Source organism: Haplochromis burtoni, unplaced genomic scaffold (assembly GCF_018398535.1).
Source record: "Haplochromis burtoni strain Fernald_Lab_line unplaced genomic scaffold, NCSU_Asbu1 Contig_77, whole genome shotgun sequence".
NCBI classification, from domain to species: domain Eukaryota; kingdom Metazoa; phylum Chordata; class Actinopteri; order Cichliformes; family Cichlidae; genus Haplochromis; species Haplochromis burtoni.
This window is the reverse complement of record NW_024582438.1, coordinates 1220487-1236148: the sequence shown is the minus strand read 5'-3', so window position 1 is coordinate 1236148 and position 15662 is coordinate 1220487. Positions and strand designations below refer to the sequence as shown.

The window sequence follows — 15662 nt, the reverse complement described above, 5'->3', positions numbered from 1 at the left end:
CACACACACACACACACACACACACACACACACACACACACACACGCGCACAATAGAGTTATTATTCAGTGCAATCCAGCTGCCTGTTGTAAGTGATTGACTAAATGATTTTTTTGTGTATTAGCACGTAGGTGGTAGAAGTGACACTGCATCTTTTTTGTCCTCTCTGCTTACACAGAGATGCTTTTTTACCCCCATCTCTATTTTTTGGGATTCAGGTTTATTCTGAAGCTGTAGCCAAAATTATATTGGGAACGATTTCCTTCTTGTAGAGTTTTATTCCCTGTAGCAGAAGTCAGAGTGCTTGCCGTAGCATATCCTGTATGCTGTAAATGCAATTTGCTCTTGAAGGAAGGTTATTTGCTACATTACAAGATGGTTAAAAAGTATTTGCAAGACTTGCCCTGACACAGAACGGAGATAACGCGATGAAATAAGCCATCGCCCGCTCCTTCTAATCCTTTCAAATGAATTGATAGGTAAGCTGTGGGTATTATGTGCTCGATGTGCAGAAAATTGCTGAAGATGTTGACAGAGGGGAATACTCAGAGTGCCTGGAAGCTCCTTGCTCCCCTCCAGCAACCATCAAGTTTTGCCAGCAACTGAAGCAGAAATAGATTTGGACTGTAGACAGCTCATCTCGATGAGCATGTTCCTCATCTTCCAGGGGAGCTTGTCAGAGTAAGTTTTAAAAGTTTATCTCGCTCCACTTTCCACTGTATCCCAGACACTTTGGAAATATGTTTTTAAAGAACTTTCTTATATTTGTGCCCAGCTGGGGTGTCTTAAAGTATATCAAGATCCTGATATAAGAGGATCAGTTCTCCTACAGCCACATATAAACGCTGCAACAGTAACACTTTCTATCTAAATATTATTAATAGCTCTCTCATTGCATGTATAATTCCTCCTCATAAACCCGCATCATGAAGCAAGCTTATACTATGTGGAGACACACTTTCACACTCCATTTAGCCACAATATATGGATCATACATCCTTAATTACCCCATTTATCTAATAGCAATTATGGCATATCATTGTCATGGTTTTAGGCCATCTTTCTTGGGTACTCATTCACTCGTCTATAGAGCCAGAGAAAAGTCTTGTCAAGTGTGAAAAGGGGATTCATCATGCCCACATTAGAGGCTGAATTTGCCATGGGAAAGATTGTATTAATCAGTCTCATTTTACACCCTCGTCATTTGAAAATTAAGCTTACAGAATTGGACTGAGTAAATTAAGTATTAAATTATGACAGTGCAGATCATCGTCACATGGATATCAAGGCCTACATATGTTTCTTTGTGATCATTCAATGGTACCGTGAGGCATCTGTTATCTATTTTTACTTGCTCTTGGATTCAGATGTAGAAGTTCTGACATTGATAATCTGTTGAGATAAATGAGATGTAGACTACAAATGAAAATACAGCGCAGTGAAGAAGTATTTACCCCCTTTCTGATTTCCTTTTTTTTCTTTTTGCATGTTTTTTATTCTTACTGCACTGATATCCAATTGTTGTTGTCATCATAATGATGTTGATCCAGGAAAAAATTGCCACTGACCAATAACGTTGTCTGAGCATGTCGTTAGCATTAGCCCAGAGTCTGGCTAATTCTATTAAAAACAATCACGAGAAAGCCAAGACAAGTAACGTAAATTAGACGAAAACCAAACCTAACTTGATAATATATTTATTATATTGTATAAATGAATAAAGAAAACACTTGAAATAGTTGCCATTTATTCTATAAGAGAGTTTTATATAAACAAAGGATTTTTTCCCCCTACAAGGCAGGAACAACACCACCACAAGGATATCAGATACACCAACACACATATGTTTCAGATGACCAAATTTTAGTATTAGAAAAATATAACCTGATTAAATACAAAATGTAGTTTTTAAATGATGATTTTATTTAAGGGACAAACACCTTCCAAATATTCCTGACAATTTCCACCCATGTCAAATCATGAATTAACTGTGATTAACCAAATTTTGGGGGAAAGCTGAGTTCAATTTTAATAGCCAAGCCCGGGTCTGATTATTGCCAGAGCCATTGAATCAAGAGGTCAGTTAAATAAAAACTGTGTGAAAGTGAAGCAGGTTAAAAGATCAGCAACACATGACACCAAGATCAAGAGAAGCTTAAAAGCAGATTAGAAACAAGGTCATTGACATCTATCAGTCTGGAAAGGATTACAAAGATATTTCTAAGGATTTAGGATTTATCAAACCCCAGTGAGAGCCATTACACTGAAATAGAGAAAACTTGGAACAGTGGTAAAACTTACCAGGAGTTGCCAGCATACCAAAATTACTCCAAGAACAAAACAATCCAGGAGGTCACAGAACAGCCCAGAACAGTGAACCAGAAAAGACCTTAACTTTTCTGAAAATATTCCGTGGACTGATAAGACAAAAGTTGAACTTTTTGGAAGGTTTCTGTCCCGTTACATTTGCCTTAAAACTAAAACACCATTTCATAAACAGACCATATCAACAGTCAGACATGGTGGTGGTAGTGTGATGATCTGGGGCTGTTTTGCTGCTACAAGCCCCGGACGATTTCCTGTAATTAAACCATGAATTCCGTTCTCTACCAGAAAAGGTGAATATCAAGCCCTGGAGTTCAAGAACTGAAGTTAAAACAAAACAAAATGAAGGTTTTGGAGTGGCCTAGTCAAAATCTGGACCTTAATCAGATTGACTTGTTTTTGCATGACCTTAAACAGTTCATGCTCAAAAACCCTCCAATGTGGCTGAATTAAAACAATTCTGCAAAGAAGAATGTGAGCCAAAATTCATTGATTGCTGTTCTTGCAATCAGCGTCACAGTCAGCTGTTACGTTTAAGGGACAATTACTTTTTCACACGGGGCGACTCGGTAGGTTTGGAGAACCAGCTTGGATTTAAGTCATTATGTTGCTTCCACTTTAAATTCGATTTCTATATGAAAGAGCATAAAAGAGTGTAGAATAAACGCCTTGAGCAGAACTAGATTTTCCTCAATAATTAGGTCACAATTTCACTAATGTAAGTTCTGGACCGACACTCATCATCGGGGTTTGATCGTTGTGAAAAAGACATTAAGTGTTACTATGTTAAACGAAAAGAAGCGTGCACGTGTTCGATTATGTGCGAGGGTCATATGCACATGCAGCGTCAGATAGCACAGTTTACTATGCGTGCATGCATAATTAAGTTTGTCGCAGCTGTTTAAATGAGGAGAGGAGAAAACACATTCCACAAAGGACTGTGGGAGCTGAAAATTGTCAATCCCTTTTCATGGCTTAGATATGTCGCAGGCGTTTGAGTGATGGAGGGAGTCGGGAATACACACAACTGTTTAGTTCCAGGTCAATCAATGACATGCCGTAACAGTGAAATGATGCAGTCAGACATGCAGCCGCATTGACAGCGTTACAGCAAAACAGATTACAGGTTTGTTTTTCTTTGTTCTCGAACCAGATGCACAAATCCAATGAAGCTGCCGCATTGGTGGTCACACCTCTGCTCAGACCTCTGCTCACCTTGACTCTTAAATGACATGCGGAGATTATGAAAAGGGAAAAGTATAAATCAAAGGTCTTTCCGTATCGATGGGATTTACTTGTCTCTTTGGGAAAAATGAGCCAATGTGCTTCTGACGAATCTGCTGCCATCACACGGCTCTGTACCATCTGTCGGTCTGCTCTCAAACTCTACTGTAGTGCTGTTTGCACCTAATCTGCCCTACCTACAGTCTCTTACGTAAGTTGCTGTTAGCCAACAAGCATTTCACAGTCCAGTTTTACACTTGCCTGATCCCAATTTTCCCCAAAAGGAGAAGACAAACAGAGGAAGGCGTGTGCTTATGTGGAACCTGCAAAAAAGAAAAAAAAAAACACCTCCAAACAAAAACAAGCAAATGCTGAGAATAGCTCTGCTTGTCGAGGGGCTCCAGCATATGGTAGCCAGCGCTCATGACGTTGGAGTGGTGCTTGGTACTTGCTGGCGGCTACACACAGGAGTGGAACATGGCAAGGGTTCAGTCTCTCACCACGTCCCCTCCTCCATCCTCTCCCTATATATCTCTGCGTGCCTCTGCCTCGCCCTGCCTCATCATCCGTCTCTCCCTTTCTCTGCGCCTGTCTGCCGCTCTGGAACGAGATGGAGACAAGGAAAAAAAGCCAAAAGGGAGGATAATGCCCGTCAGTTAATGTCTCGTCTCCGCTCCGACTGACAGCTGCATTCTGTTAGGTGTGCTGCTATTTCTGTGGCGAGGAGCCGGAGCACACCATTTATTACTGCAGCATGAAGTTCTGCTTCAGTGCAGTGCAAGCGGGTGCAGCCAGCAGATTCACAGAGATAATGAGATGGTTTTTGTCTCTCTTTTTTTTTTTTAACTTTATGAGAGCCTATTTATCATTCATGGGCAGTTTATGAGCATTCAGCAAATTTATTTTTAACCCACTTTAATATATCCGCAAGCCAACTCTGTTTTTAATGAATTTATTAACCATTTATGAACTTCGAGTGCATGGCTACAAATTGCAGACACAGTTTTTAAGGTGATGTGTTTTTACTGGTTTGTCCCATTAACAGTCCACAAACCAAACACTCAACACCCAATTAGCATCACATAAAACAGATCAGATAAAACATTGAAAACAAACAATCAATCAGGTTTTCATTTATTTCATGTGGTTTATATACAACTTTTTTTTTTCTTTTTGAGAGTTGGGGGCGTAACTTACATATGGAAAATGTATATGGAAAAACAATCCTGGTGCTGTCCCTTTGGGGAAAGCCAAAACCTTCCATTACTCCAACATTTTTTGTCTGTCCTTTCATTCTATTTCGCCAGTTCAGGGTTACTCGAGGGTTGAACCCCATCCCAACTGGCATAGGGCGAGTGGCAGGGTACCGTATTCAAATTTGCAATCGCCAGTTAACCTGATCTTATGTGAAATGGTGGATTCAAACCGAGGACCATCTTGCTGTAAGACACAAGTGCTAACCAACAGTTTTTCTAAGCATGGGGGTAAAAAAGAAAAACCAGTCCTGATTAATTTAAGCAACTAGAATTTATATCACTTAATGTACTGACATGTTGTCACGTTTGGCAAGTTGTTTGGTGGAATTTGGCCTGTCAGTGTAGATAAAAAGTTTAACCATGTCATAATTTTTTTCTCTTTTCTAAAATTCCTGTGTTAATGAATCCACTGTCACTCTCTAGAGCCCATAATTACAGCTAAAGCACCATTACATGTATTATTTACATATTACTTCCGATTAATAATTGATCCACTAACAGAATTCCCACGTCTTGTAGAGCATTCGTAAATCATATAATCTTTTTTTTTATTATTATTAAAAAGGCCTCTTAACTGAAAGAAGTCAACGCTCTTGCTTATTTTGGTGTTATTATGATATGGGTGTAGACTGCTTGATGGTAACCTTTATGGGAATCCAAATTCACAGAAAAGGTCTCATTATGTAAGCAGTGCTGTGCTGGATGGGGCTTCTCTGTAGTGTTGTGTGATTATGGATTAGTTCATAGCAGGCATTCTGTTACAGTGCATGAAGGGAACATGTGCTCCTCCTCTAACCACAAGCTGTTTCTGGAAACAAGAGTGACATATGTGGCACCCTCTGTTGGTATAATCCTGTCCAGTGCATCCCTCTGAGATGATTATCAGCAGAGGCAGACTTTGTAGTAAATAGAGTTCAGTAGTGACTGAGACATATTTTACTGTGAGTGTTATCTTTTGTCCTTCTTCCCATCACACGTTCAGTATTTGTCTCCTATTCCATCTTACTGGCAACAAAACTATTAAGAGGGATCCTCCTGTGGTTCAATCTAATATTCATGATCGTGTTGAACTGAGCCAAAGCGACACAGGAGACAGCCAGAAAGATCGAGAAAAGTGCTTGCTACCTTTGTAGCAAATACATCAAAAAGGAGACAAAGAATAGTAATGCGTATTGACTGGGTGAATATCGAAAATGGCCTTCTCTGGTACTCCCTCTGTTCGATGAATGACGTACACAACACACCCGCTGCTAGGAGAAGCACAGTTGGTAAGAGTTCACTGATTTTCTTTCTAAAAAACTATAGCTGACTGTGTACACAAACAAAAATCAACTTTTCTTCACTATAAAATAAGTAAAATTAAATAAACAAGAAGGTTCATAGTAACATAAATGATTAACCATTTCCCTCAAAACTACACTAGTTTACATGATCTGTTTTCACTTAAGTACAATTGAAAATAAAGTGCTCTGCAGTCAGAAAGCGGTACAAATAATTAATGGAAAATAAGCTGCTGTACACTCGCTGCACCTAGCATATTTTACCTTACCAAACAAAAGCAGGTGCAACAGATTAATGCAACAAAACAGATGTGACCTGCTTGCATTATTCTCCAGTATGTTTATAACCCCATCAGATAACAGACACCCACCTTTATTTTCTGCTTTATACCTCTCCATAATTTTCCTTATAACGTTTTTGATCCTTTGCTCATAACAAGGCTGCTAGCTTCTGACTGACTCTGAATTATTTAGCTTTAGCCACTTTCCCTTAGTTAGCGTCTTTAAAATGCTAAACTTGGCTGGTTAAGGGTGCTTTCATTAGGTGTTTGACTAGGTTTAGTGCACTTTGGTGAACTGGTGTGTCTTCGCTTACAGTGACAACCTTCCTTGCTAACGACATGCTAGTGTGTGGCTGTGCGAGTGACTGTTAGCTGCTATGCACAGGCTGTGCATACGGGAAACAGATCTGACATAAGCACAGATGTTACAAAAACATAGATGTAGCTTTGGTTTAGAAAAATAACGTTATTTAATGAAGTTAGTTAGGAAATAAATATTTCAAATGGGAGTATTTGTGGATCTGGGGTACAAAACTGCACGCTCATTGGCTAATGGTTTGTGAATCGCCAATCAGTGTCCAGTTTACCAGTCAGAACTGCCATTCCGTTTCACATCTGGTTTTTCACAGCCAAGTAAGAAATGCTCATCTCTTTCACAGTAACTACTTAAGTCTTTTATACTAATCACAACCAAACTATTATTAACTATTATTACAAACTATTATTATCTTTTCTGCGAGAAGGCAACATCAGTCAGTTAAACAACAAACCAATCAAAGTGTGAACATTTAAGAGTTAAAGCAAACTGTCATATACCCCAGATTTGGTGATATATTTTTTTGTGTTTTCTTTTTAAGGGGGAAAATATTAAGATAAGAATTTTCCAAAATGGCCACAGGAATCAATCAACTAAGAAAATGTGAGTCTAAGAGTCTTAAATTCAAGCCAATGAAACTCAGAGGCAGCTGTAGTTCTTTTCTTTTACACCATCAGCATCAAACTACCTCTCGGAGATATTTGCTGCTGAACACAACTCTTCGTGTTGTGAATCAAACAAATTTTAATGCTCTTTGTTACCTGTAGTGTAACAAAGAAAAGATCACCCTATTTTGTAATACCATACTAAACCTAACAGTGGCACACACATATTGCAGGTAAGTGTTTGAAAGTTCATGGGTAATAAACTAGAAAAACGCTCAAAACCCCCGAACCTAATACACAAACAAACAGCATTCAGGGGCAAAACATTGAAAGCAACTAGGTGTTCAGGGAATAAAGAAGTGGGGAGTCTGTTTTATTATTAATGTGCAATGCGCTGTGGATAATTGTGCAGTCAGCTTTTTTTTTTCCAGGTCTACTGCTGCTCTGCTGCAGCACCACCTCAGAGGAGGACCTCATTCAAAGTGAAGATGAGAGAAATTTTACCCTTTGGGCAATAAGTGAGAAAGAATTAGACGGGCTCCTCATTTTCTTGTGCTTTTCTGATGCAACATTACCGTAGAGAAGAATCTGTTAGGTTAAATTAAGTTAAACACTTTGGGCCAAAACAGAGAATTATGAGCAATAAATCTAATATTATCACCAATGTAAAAGGTTGAGGATGCTGGGAAATCCATAATGTTTTGAGTAGTCAAAACACTTTAAATCTGTTACTGCTATTAAACACCATTATTCCCACCCTTATATTCTCCTCCTTTATGCTCATATGTATTCTTGGCTTGTCCTTATTTTTCTTCGTTTAATTCACGTTGCCCATCTCTGCCTCCAACTAGGTGTCTGTCTGGTGCTGGGTTGTATGATCTATCCTGATGGATGGGACAGCGACGAGGTCCGGCGGATGTGCGGAGAGCAGACTGACAAGTACAGCCTGGGCGCGTGCTCCGTTCGCTGGGCTTATATCTTGGCTATCATGGGCATCCTGGACGCCCTCATCCTCTCCTTCTTGGCTTTCGTCCTGGGGAACCGGCAGGACGGCCTCATGACAGAGGAGCTGCTGGCTGAAAGCAAGGGTGAGAATAAGACATGACTGACTTCCTTTGAAAACTTAAAGCAACATCTTACTCATAAAAGCTGATGTGAAAAAAGTTATTAAACCCATCATAGTTGGAGAAGTTTCCTCATCCATGACGCATCAAATAACTGAAGCTCATTTTTCCTTTCTGAAAAATGTATTTAAACTTACAGTAAATATTTCTAGAACTAGGCACTGATCCCACTAAATTTCCAAATATTTTAACATTTTTATCATTAATTGAGAAGTAATCAGTTTTTCTTTCTCGTTGTTGTTTTTTTGGCAGAGCGGTGCCATATAAATTGCTCTGAAAGTGCATCTTAATGCAGTTTGTGTTGGTGGGGACTGCCAAATGCACACACACACAGAGCAAGAACGTTTTAAAGCTTGCTTCAAGAGTCGGCTCACGATTCATCACAGCCCAAGTGACTTTCACCAGACTGAAAATAGAAAATGCACATTCATTAACAAGGTGACAAAATATAAACAAGGCTTGAAAAGAGATGAGATGAACTAAATCCATGAAAGGATTACAGTCAGTGCACTCTTGCGTTCACGCCCAGTGAAAGTTTTGAAGTAATGAGCTTTTGATGCAGCCTTTTTAAAAGCAAAGCTAAATTTAGAAAGCGTCAGATGCACACTTTGAATATAACGAAGGGACTGGCATAAGCCTTCTTTCGGATAATTACAACCATTAATGAGCACCCGTTTTAACCCCTTAATAAGCTTTTTCCCCACCACATCCCTGCGAGTTAGGCAGCTAAAAAAATGATTCTTGTTCTCTTTTGATTACAGTTATGAACACTGTCTCTTCTGCAAGAGAATGCCATTGTAATCTCTTTTGCTAGTTTGTTTTGCACCTATTTGTCAAGGTAAATGAATTATTTTAAACTGATCTCTATTATTGTTTTGGGGATATTATAACAGGAGCTTTGAGCTTCTGAACATGTGTGAGGATACAGTCAGATATATTTCCAAATTAGTCAAACTTGCAAGTCACATTTCTGCTGCGTCTCCAACAGTTTTGTGACTGTGTGAGTATCTGGCAAACTTCTTATCAAAATATAACCTCACTTTCTTACGAAACATGTAGAAAAGGCCTGTCTTGTACTGGTAAGCATGCATGCATACTGTATGTAATTCTGCATCACGATCACAGCTCGACACAGTGAGGTACTGTGGAAAGGCCTGGGTAAAGGAATGTCTCCCAGTGGGAAATGCGATTTGCATGTCCATGCCCTGTAGTCTGTAATGGAACCAGACAGCCATGGGCAAACTGTTAAAGAGAGGTGAGGAGGAAGGATGGACATGAACTAGTAAAAGAAAAGACTTGTTAATCAGCAGAAGGGATTGGGGAAAACTGTTGTTTGATGGCCTGTGAATGCAGCTGGTAATAATAAAAACAGCAATCATAATAAATAATTCAGATCTGCAGTTTATTTTATCTTGTCCTAAACTCTGGTGACCTTTGAGTTACAGTTAAAGGTAAAAATAAATTATAAAAGATTTATAGACAAAATCATAGAAATGAAAACTTGGCATTATCATTATCATTAGCTTTACCACACCAATAATACTCTGATGATGATAATGCACCACTTACTTCTCTCTTACTTCAGGGCGTGGGAGAATCTTTTCATTATAGCTCAAAAATCTTTAACCAGTTCTCTCATCCCTGGTGCCATCTACTGGTGTCTGTGTGCAATGCATCAAATCATATGCGTGGCATTGGTTGGACATGCTTTCATATATTTTTTAGAAGTGTTTTACATTTTTCTCTGTTTTGTTTTTTTGTTTGTTTGTTTTTTCAGATGGAGGGAATGCCTAATCAAATCATTAGGTGAGTAAGCACAAACATACATCTTTAACTGTTATATTACACAAGCCTCCTAAATGAACTGATTGTGCTTTAATGTTTGAAATATTATATGTGTCCTTAGGCACCATAGAGGTGTAAATCCAGTGTAAATGAAAAAAGTAATTTACATTTCACTCCTTAATGGATTGTTAATTTAAAGTACAATAACACGATATTTCAAATCAATGGAAAGATCTTGGGTTATAAATGTTTCTTGGCTAGAAGCATCAGTAGGTTCCTATTTGAGGTTGCTATATTTTCTGTGTTTTGGTTGCCTCAGTGTGTCCTTATCTGATCCCACGTGTCCCGTTCGGTGTTCATGCGTCAGTCCCTTTGTGTTTCCCTGTCCCCGTACTTGTTGTAAAGTGTTTGTATTCAGATTGGTATTCATCTCTGCTGGTTGTTTCCCATTTTACTTTGAAGGTTTGCTTTCTTTCATTTCCTGCATCAGTTTCATTCCCTCACTGCCTCCCTTGATTCCCTGGTTATTTTTACCTGTTGTTAAGTGCATTTTCCTTCCTACTGTTTCCCATCAGTAATCAGATGTTTGTGTTTAACTATTCCTGTCTTCTCTGTGGCCTTTGTTGGATTGTGTGTTGTTTATTCCTTCTGTGTCGCTTGTGGGTTTGTTTGTATTTAGTTAGGTTTGAAGATATTTTTTTGTTTATTTACCTGGTGGTGCTTTCTCATGAACTCTCAGGAGAGTTGCAGTACAGCTTGCTTTTTGTTTCTTATGCTGTGTCCTGGGTCCTCTAGCACAAAGTGAGTTCAGCATACCCAGGATATCTTTCTGTTATCTGGATTCACTTAGCCTAACAGTGGCAATCAGGATAAGTGCTCATTGTTCTGTTTTCAAGCTGATTATCACCCTGATAACGTTAGCCCAGTTAACCAAAAGTTTCTCCTGCACATTCACATGAAAGAGGTGACACTGGCAACATCTAATCCAGGGGTGTCGGACTCCAGGCTTCGAGGGCCAGTGTCCAGCAGGTTCTAGGGTGTCCTTGATCCAACACAGCTGATTTAAATCGCTAAATTACCTCCTCAACATGTCTTGAAGTTCTCCAGAGGCCTGGTAATGAACTAATCATTTGATTCAGGTGTGTTGATCCAGGGTGAGATCTAAAACCTGCAGGACACCGGCCCTTGAGGCCTGGAGTTCAATACCCTTGATCTAATCAACTAAGAATGTCACACAAAAAGATAAAACTGTAATATATGAAGAGGTTAAACACATAAAATAGTTTGCAACACAGCTGCTGCTGACAAATCATTGATATAACAATGCTTCTTGGCAATAAAACTACCATTGGAAATCTATTTATTCCCCCTTAAATGGTGTGACATATGGTTAGGGCGATTTAAGTCTGAGGAAACAAGAGACATTGGTAACCTAACAATTGTATTCAATTACCACACAGCTGCCTCAGTAGCATGTGGAAGAACTGTACACAGCCACAACAGCCTGGCACCTCCTCCTCATGCTAAGATGGTAAATGGACTGGTTCTTATATAGCGCTTTTCTACTCTTCTGAGCACTCAAAGCGCTTTACACAACTTGTGCATTCACCCATTCACACAAGCACATTTTTCTATGTGTTTTCTAGGTAACATTCACACACACTCACACTCCAATGGATGCATCGGAGAGCAATTTGGGGTTAGTATCTTGCCCAAGGATATTTGGCATGCAGACTAGGGGAAGCCAGGAATTGAACCACCAACCTTCCGATCAGTAGATGACCTGCTCTACCGCCTGAGCTACATGGCATCCCATCCTTCAACCAACATTTGTTTTTAAGTCAGCCAGTGTGGCTTTGTTGGTCCCTCTGTCATGAACTGCACATCTAAGCTGGTTGGTGGTTCGATTCCTGGCTTCCCCTAGTCTGCATGCCAAATATCCTTGGGCAAGATGTTAACCCCGAATTGCTCGCCGATGCATCCATCGGAGTATGAATGTGTGTGAACGTTACTTAGAAAGCACTTAGAACAATGTGCTTGTGCGAATGGGTGTGAGTGGGTGAATGCACAAGTTGTGTAAAGCGCTTTGAGTGCTCAGAAGAGTAGAAAAGCGCTATATAAGAACCAGTCCATTTACCAAAAAGAACCCCAGTACCGTACAAATGTACTCAAAAAAACATTTTAATGTCTTAAGACAAAGATGCACGTGCAGGCAATATATAGCAAAAACATGGACAGCGAACTGAGAAATTAACTGACATAAATGGCTCTAATGTGTCAGGACGTGTCAAATGAACCATGCTTTATGCATAAATACAACCACTGCAATTATGAATGTAAAAAAATCAGTGAATCAGTGCAGCTGCAGCACGTCAGTGGTTTGCATTTATAAAATTCTATAAAGTCCTACCGATGTACAGTGTTTAAGCTATTCAAAAATGAGTAATACCTTACTGAAAGGATTAAAAAGAAGCATGCAAGCAACAGTTCACAAAGCATGCAGAGTAACAATTAAAAGCAACAAACAGCTCAGTGATTATTTTCACAATACTCTACATGCAGCCATGCAAAACAGAACAAAGACAAATGAGCAACACTGCTGATTAAGCATAATTTGCACACATTTGCTCTGCAAGGCAATGAAGTATAGATAAAATGCTTTTTCCCCATCCAGAATTATTCATCTTAACAAGGTCATGGTGTACGTATGTGTAAGCATAACTCTTGAATAACAATTGTAAAAATTGGAATAGCTTGCAAAATACACTTTGTCTTTCACTTCCTTTGTTGCAGGTTCCCGAAGATCCACGTGTCTGTTTTCATAAAGTACCAGTCGATCAACATCAGCTTAAAAAGGAGGGAGGCGGTCCGAGTGTGTGGTGGAAAGGAATTCTGTTGAACCAGCCAGCCTGCCTTTTGCAACTACCTGCCAAAAAAACCCAATGTAACCTACCTTTGATGTTGTGCTCACCGTTGTGCTCACAGTCCTTACGTCATCCCCAGCATTTAGATGGAGCCCAAAGCACTTCTATCCTAATGTGTCCGAGCCTTGCACAACATTTCATAGACCATGGCAAGGGGCAGAGACTGTTAATCTGTCGACAAGTATATGGACTACCCACTACCTACCTGCAAAGACACAGGGTTGACATTGTACACTTGCATTGTGAGCACAGACAAAACACAAACACACACACACTCACACACACACACACACACACACACACTACAACCAATGTTCCCTCTAATTTTTCATGTGTCTGAGCGAACGCACAAACTCCCTGAGCGGTCCCTTGGACCTCTGTGAGCAACAGCAGATGTGTGCACTGTGGTCACGGCAGCATTGAATCCATCCAAGTTACACGGTTTATTAAAATAATCAAATTACAGCATTTATGTTAGACTACTTTTAATTAACTGCTTTAATCCACTTACAATGAAAATTAAAAAGAAATCTTGTTCATGACCTGTGTAGCATGTTAACACTATTGGAAGTAAAAATAACTTGAACTCCAATTTTGAAAACACAACTTTCTTTTTTTTTCTTTCTTTTTTTTCTTTTTTTTTTATAAAGCTCTGACTTGTATCATGAGTATGAGTCTGTGGTCTGGGAGAGAGTCCTGTAAGTCTCTGTCTGCAAAATACAGTATATAATGGCCAATGTTGGGCAATTAATTATATAGTTACTTCTTTAAAAAAAGTAACAGAGTTATGCAAACAACAACATTTTTTGCAGCTGTTTACCCAAAAATGTAGCCAGGGCGGTTTTTTAAATAAACATTTCAAACTATTTACAGAACAATCAGCTGTTCTGCATCAAATCTGATGCCACACAAATCATTTGTGCCGCTCCAACAAATAATTTCTGTCCACTATGAGATAAAGGAGAACAACAGCCTGATAGCTGCAGGCCTGACAACAGGAGATGTATCACTCCTGTAACACCTGTAACATTCAGCAGTCGCCTCATTGTTCTGACACACACAACAGAACTATTGACTACACTACACACTAACTGCACAAGATTTGCGCTAAATGTCGCAAATCTCTCACATCTCAAAACACCGCCGTCACTCCTAAAACTTCCCTCTTCCTAAACAACTAAATACCATGTTGCCATATCATTTTTTGATTGGTTGACATGGTACATTTTTCCACCAATAGGAAGGAGTGGGTTTTTTTGGTTTTGTCTTTGCTCACAGGTGGAGAGGGCTTTCGAGCGTTTTCCTTATAAAACGCCGTTTTTACCGTTTCTTCCTGCACTAAATATAAACAAGGATAGTATTCAGGAAGAAAACCAAACATTGCAGATATTTTTATCAGAACTCTGGTTTTACGTGGCCTATCAACACCATTTAAAAACTGGTATAAAGTCCACACTTTTTCCGTCAATTGTTCCGTTTGTCCTGCTCACATCTCCAATGGTTGTACACGTTGTCATTGACGCCATGCCGCTTTGCTAGCTAAAACACCGGTGTCGGCACATAAGGACGCTGTCATAGCCTGTCAGCGACGTTGATTAGCTGTGTATATACAAATGTGAATCACATTATTGGCTGGACTATGGGATAAGGTGGCATCGTTGTAATCCCATACGGGAGCAGCCAGTACTTACTGACTAACACGGCAAAACAGAATTGTTAAAGTATTCATTTTAATTTCATTCAGGTTAGATTTTTTTTCTGTGTGCAACGCAGATTTTCTGTGCGCAGAGACCGTGCCAGCAGTGCGCAATTGCGCACCCGCGCAGCTTAGAGGGAACATTGACTACAACTCATACACAAGATTTTACATTCAAACAAAAAATAAACAAAATTCTGTAATTACAAGTATTAAAGTATGTTAACACTTAGCTGTGTGTGTCACCGTCAGAATGCCTATCATGTTTTATTTGTGAAAAGAAGAAACTTCTCATTTTCAGATAATATCGGGTTTATGTAAATCTGTTGTGTTTAGGTTTGACACTTAAAAGAGAGTTTTATTTGCTTATGTGCCCCCACCCCCCCTTGTTCCCCCTCACTTTACTAGAGAAAAGGATATTTAAGACTCTTTTATAAGAATATTGTCACCTAAAACAGACACAACTTGTATTACAAAGTATGTACAGTAAATATTTAAGATGTTATAGGTATTTTAACTAAGTCCATTTAATGCCCCGCTAGCTAACTTTGCACAGCGCTTCAGTTTAAGAAGAAATCTAATATTTTATAGTTTGTGTATCTACACTGTGATGGTGGCTATTAGGACTGCTGCAGGACTCCTAGCTACTGTATGACTGTGTGGTTCTGTATGAGTGCATACCGTAAGGAGGTCAGTGGGTATTTGAGGGAGTGCATGCAGGTATGTGAGTGCTGGTGTGAATGTGGTGTGTGCAATAGTTTGTTGGTCTAGTGAACCAATATGCCAGCCTCACACACAGTTGTCCTGTTGTTAATCTAAATCTGTGGGTCTATGTCTTAGTCCAGG

General features: G+C 39.4%; 1 protein-coding gene across 1 annotated transcript in view; it reads left to right on the top strand.

Annotated features, from left to right (window-relative positions):
- LOC102288990 (LHFPL tetraspan subfamily member 3) overlaps positions 1–13378 on the top strand; it is a 23596-nt gene extending 10218 nt beyond the window's left edge. The window contains exons 2-4 of the mRNA XM_005929107.3: positions 8139–8375; positions 10189–10217; positions 12990–13378. Coding sequence (XP_005929169.1) covers positions 8139–8375; positions 10189–10205 — 254 coding nt within the window. The 3' untranslated portion in view covers positions 10206–10217; positions 12990–13378. The remainder of the gene's footprint in view (positions 1–8138; positions 8376–10188; positions 10218–12989) is intronic.
- Positions 13379–15662: the final 2284 nt, after the last annotated feature.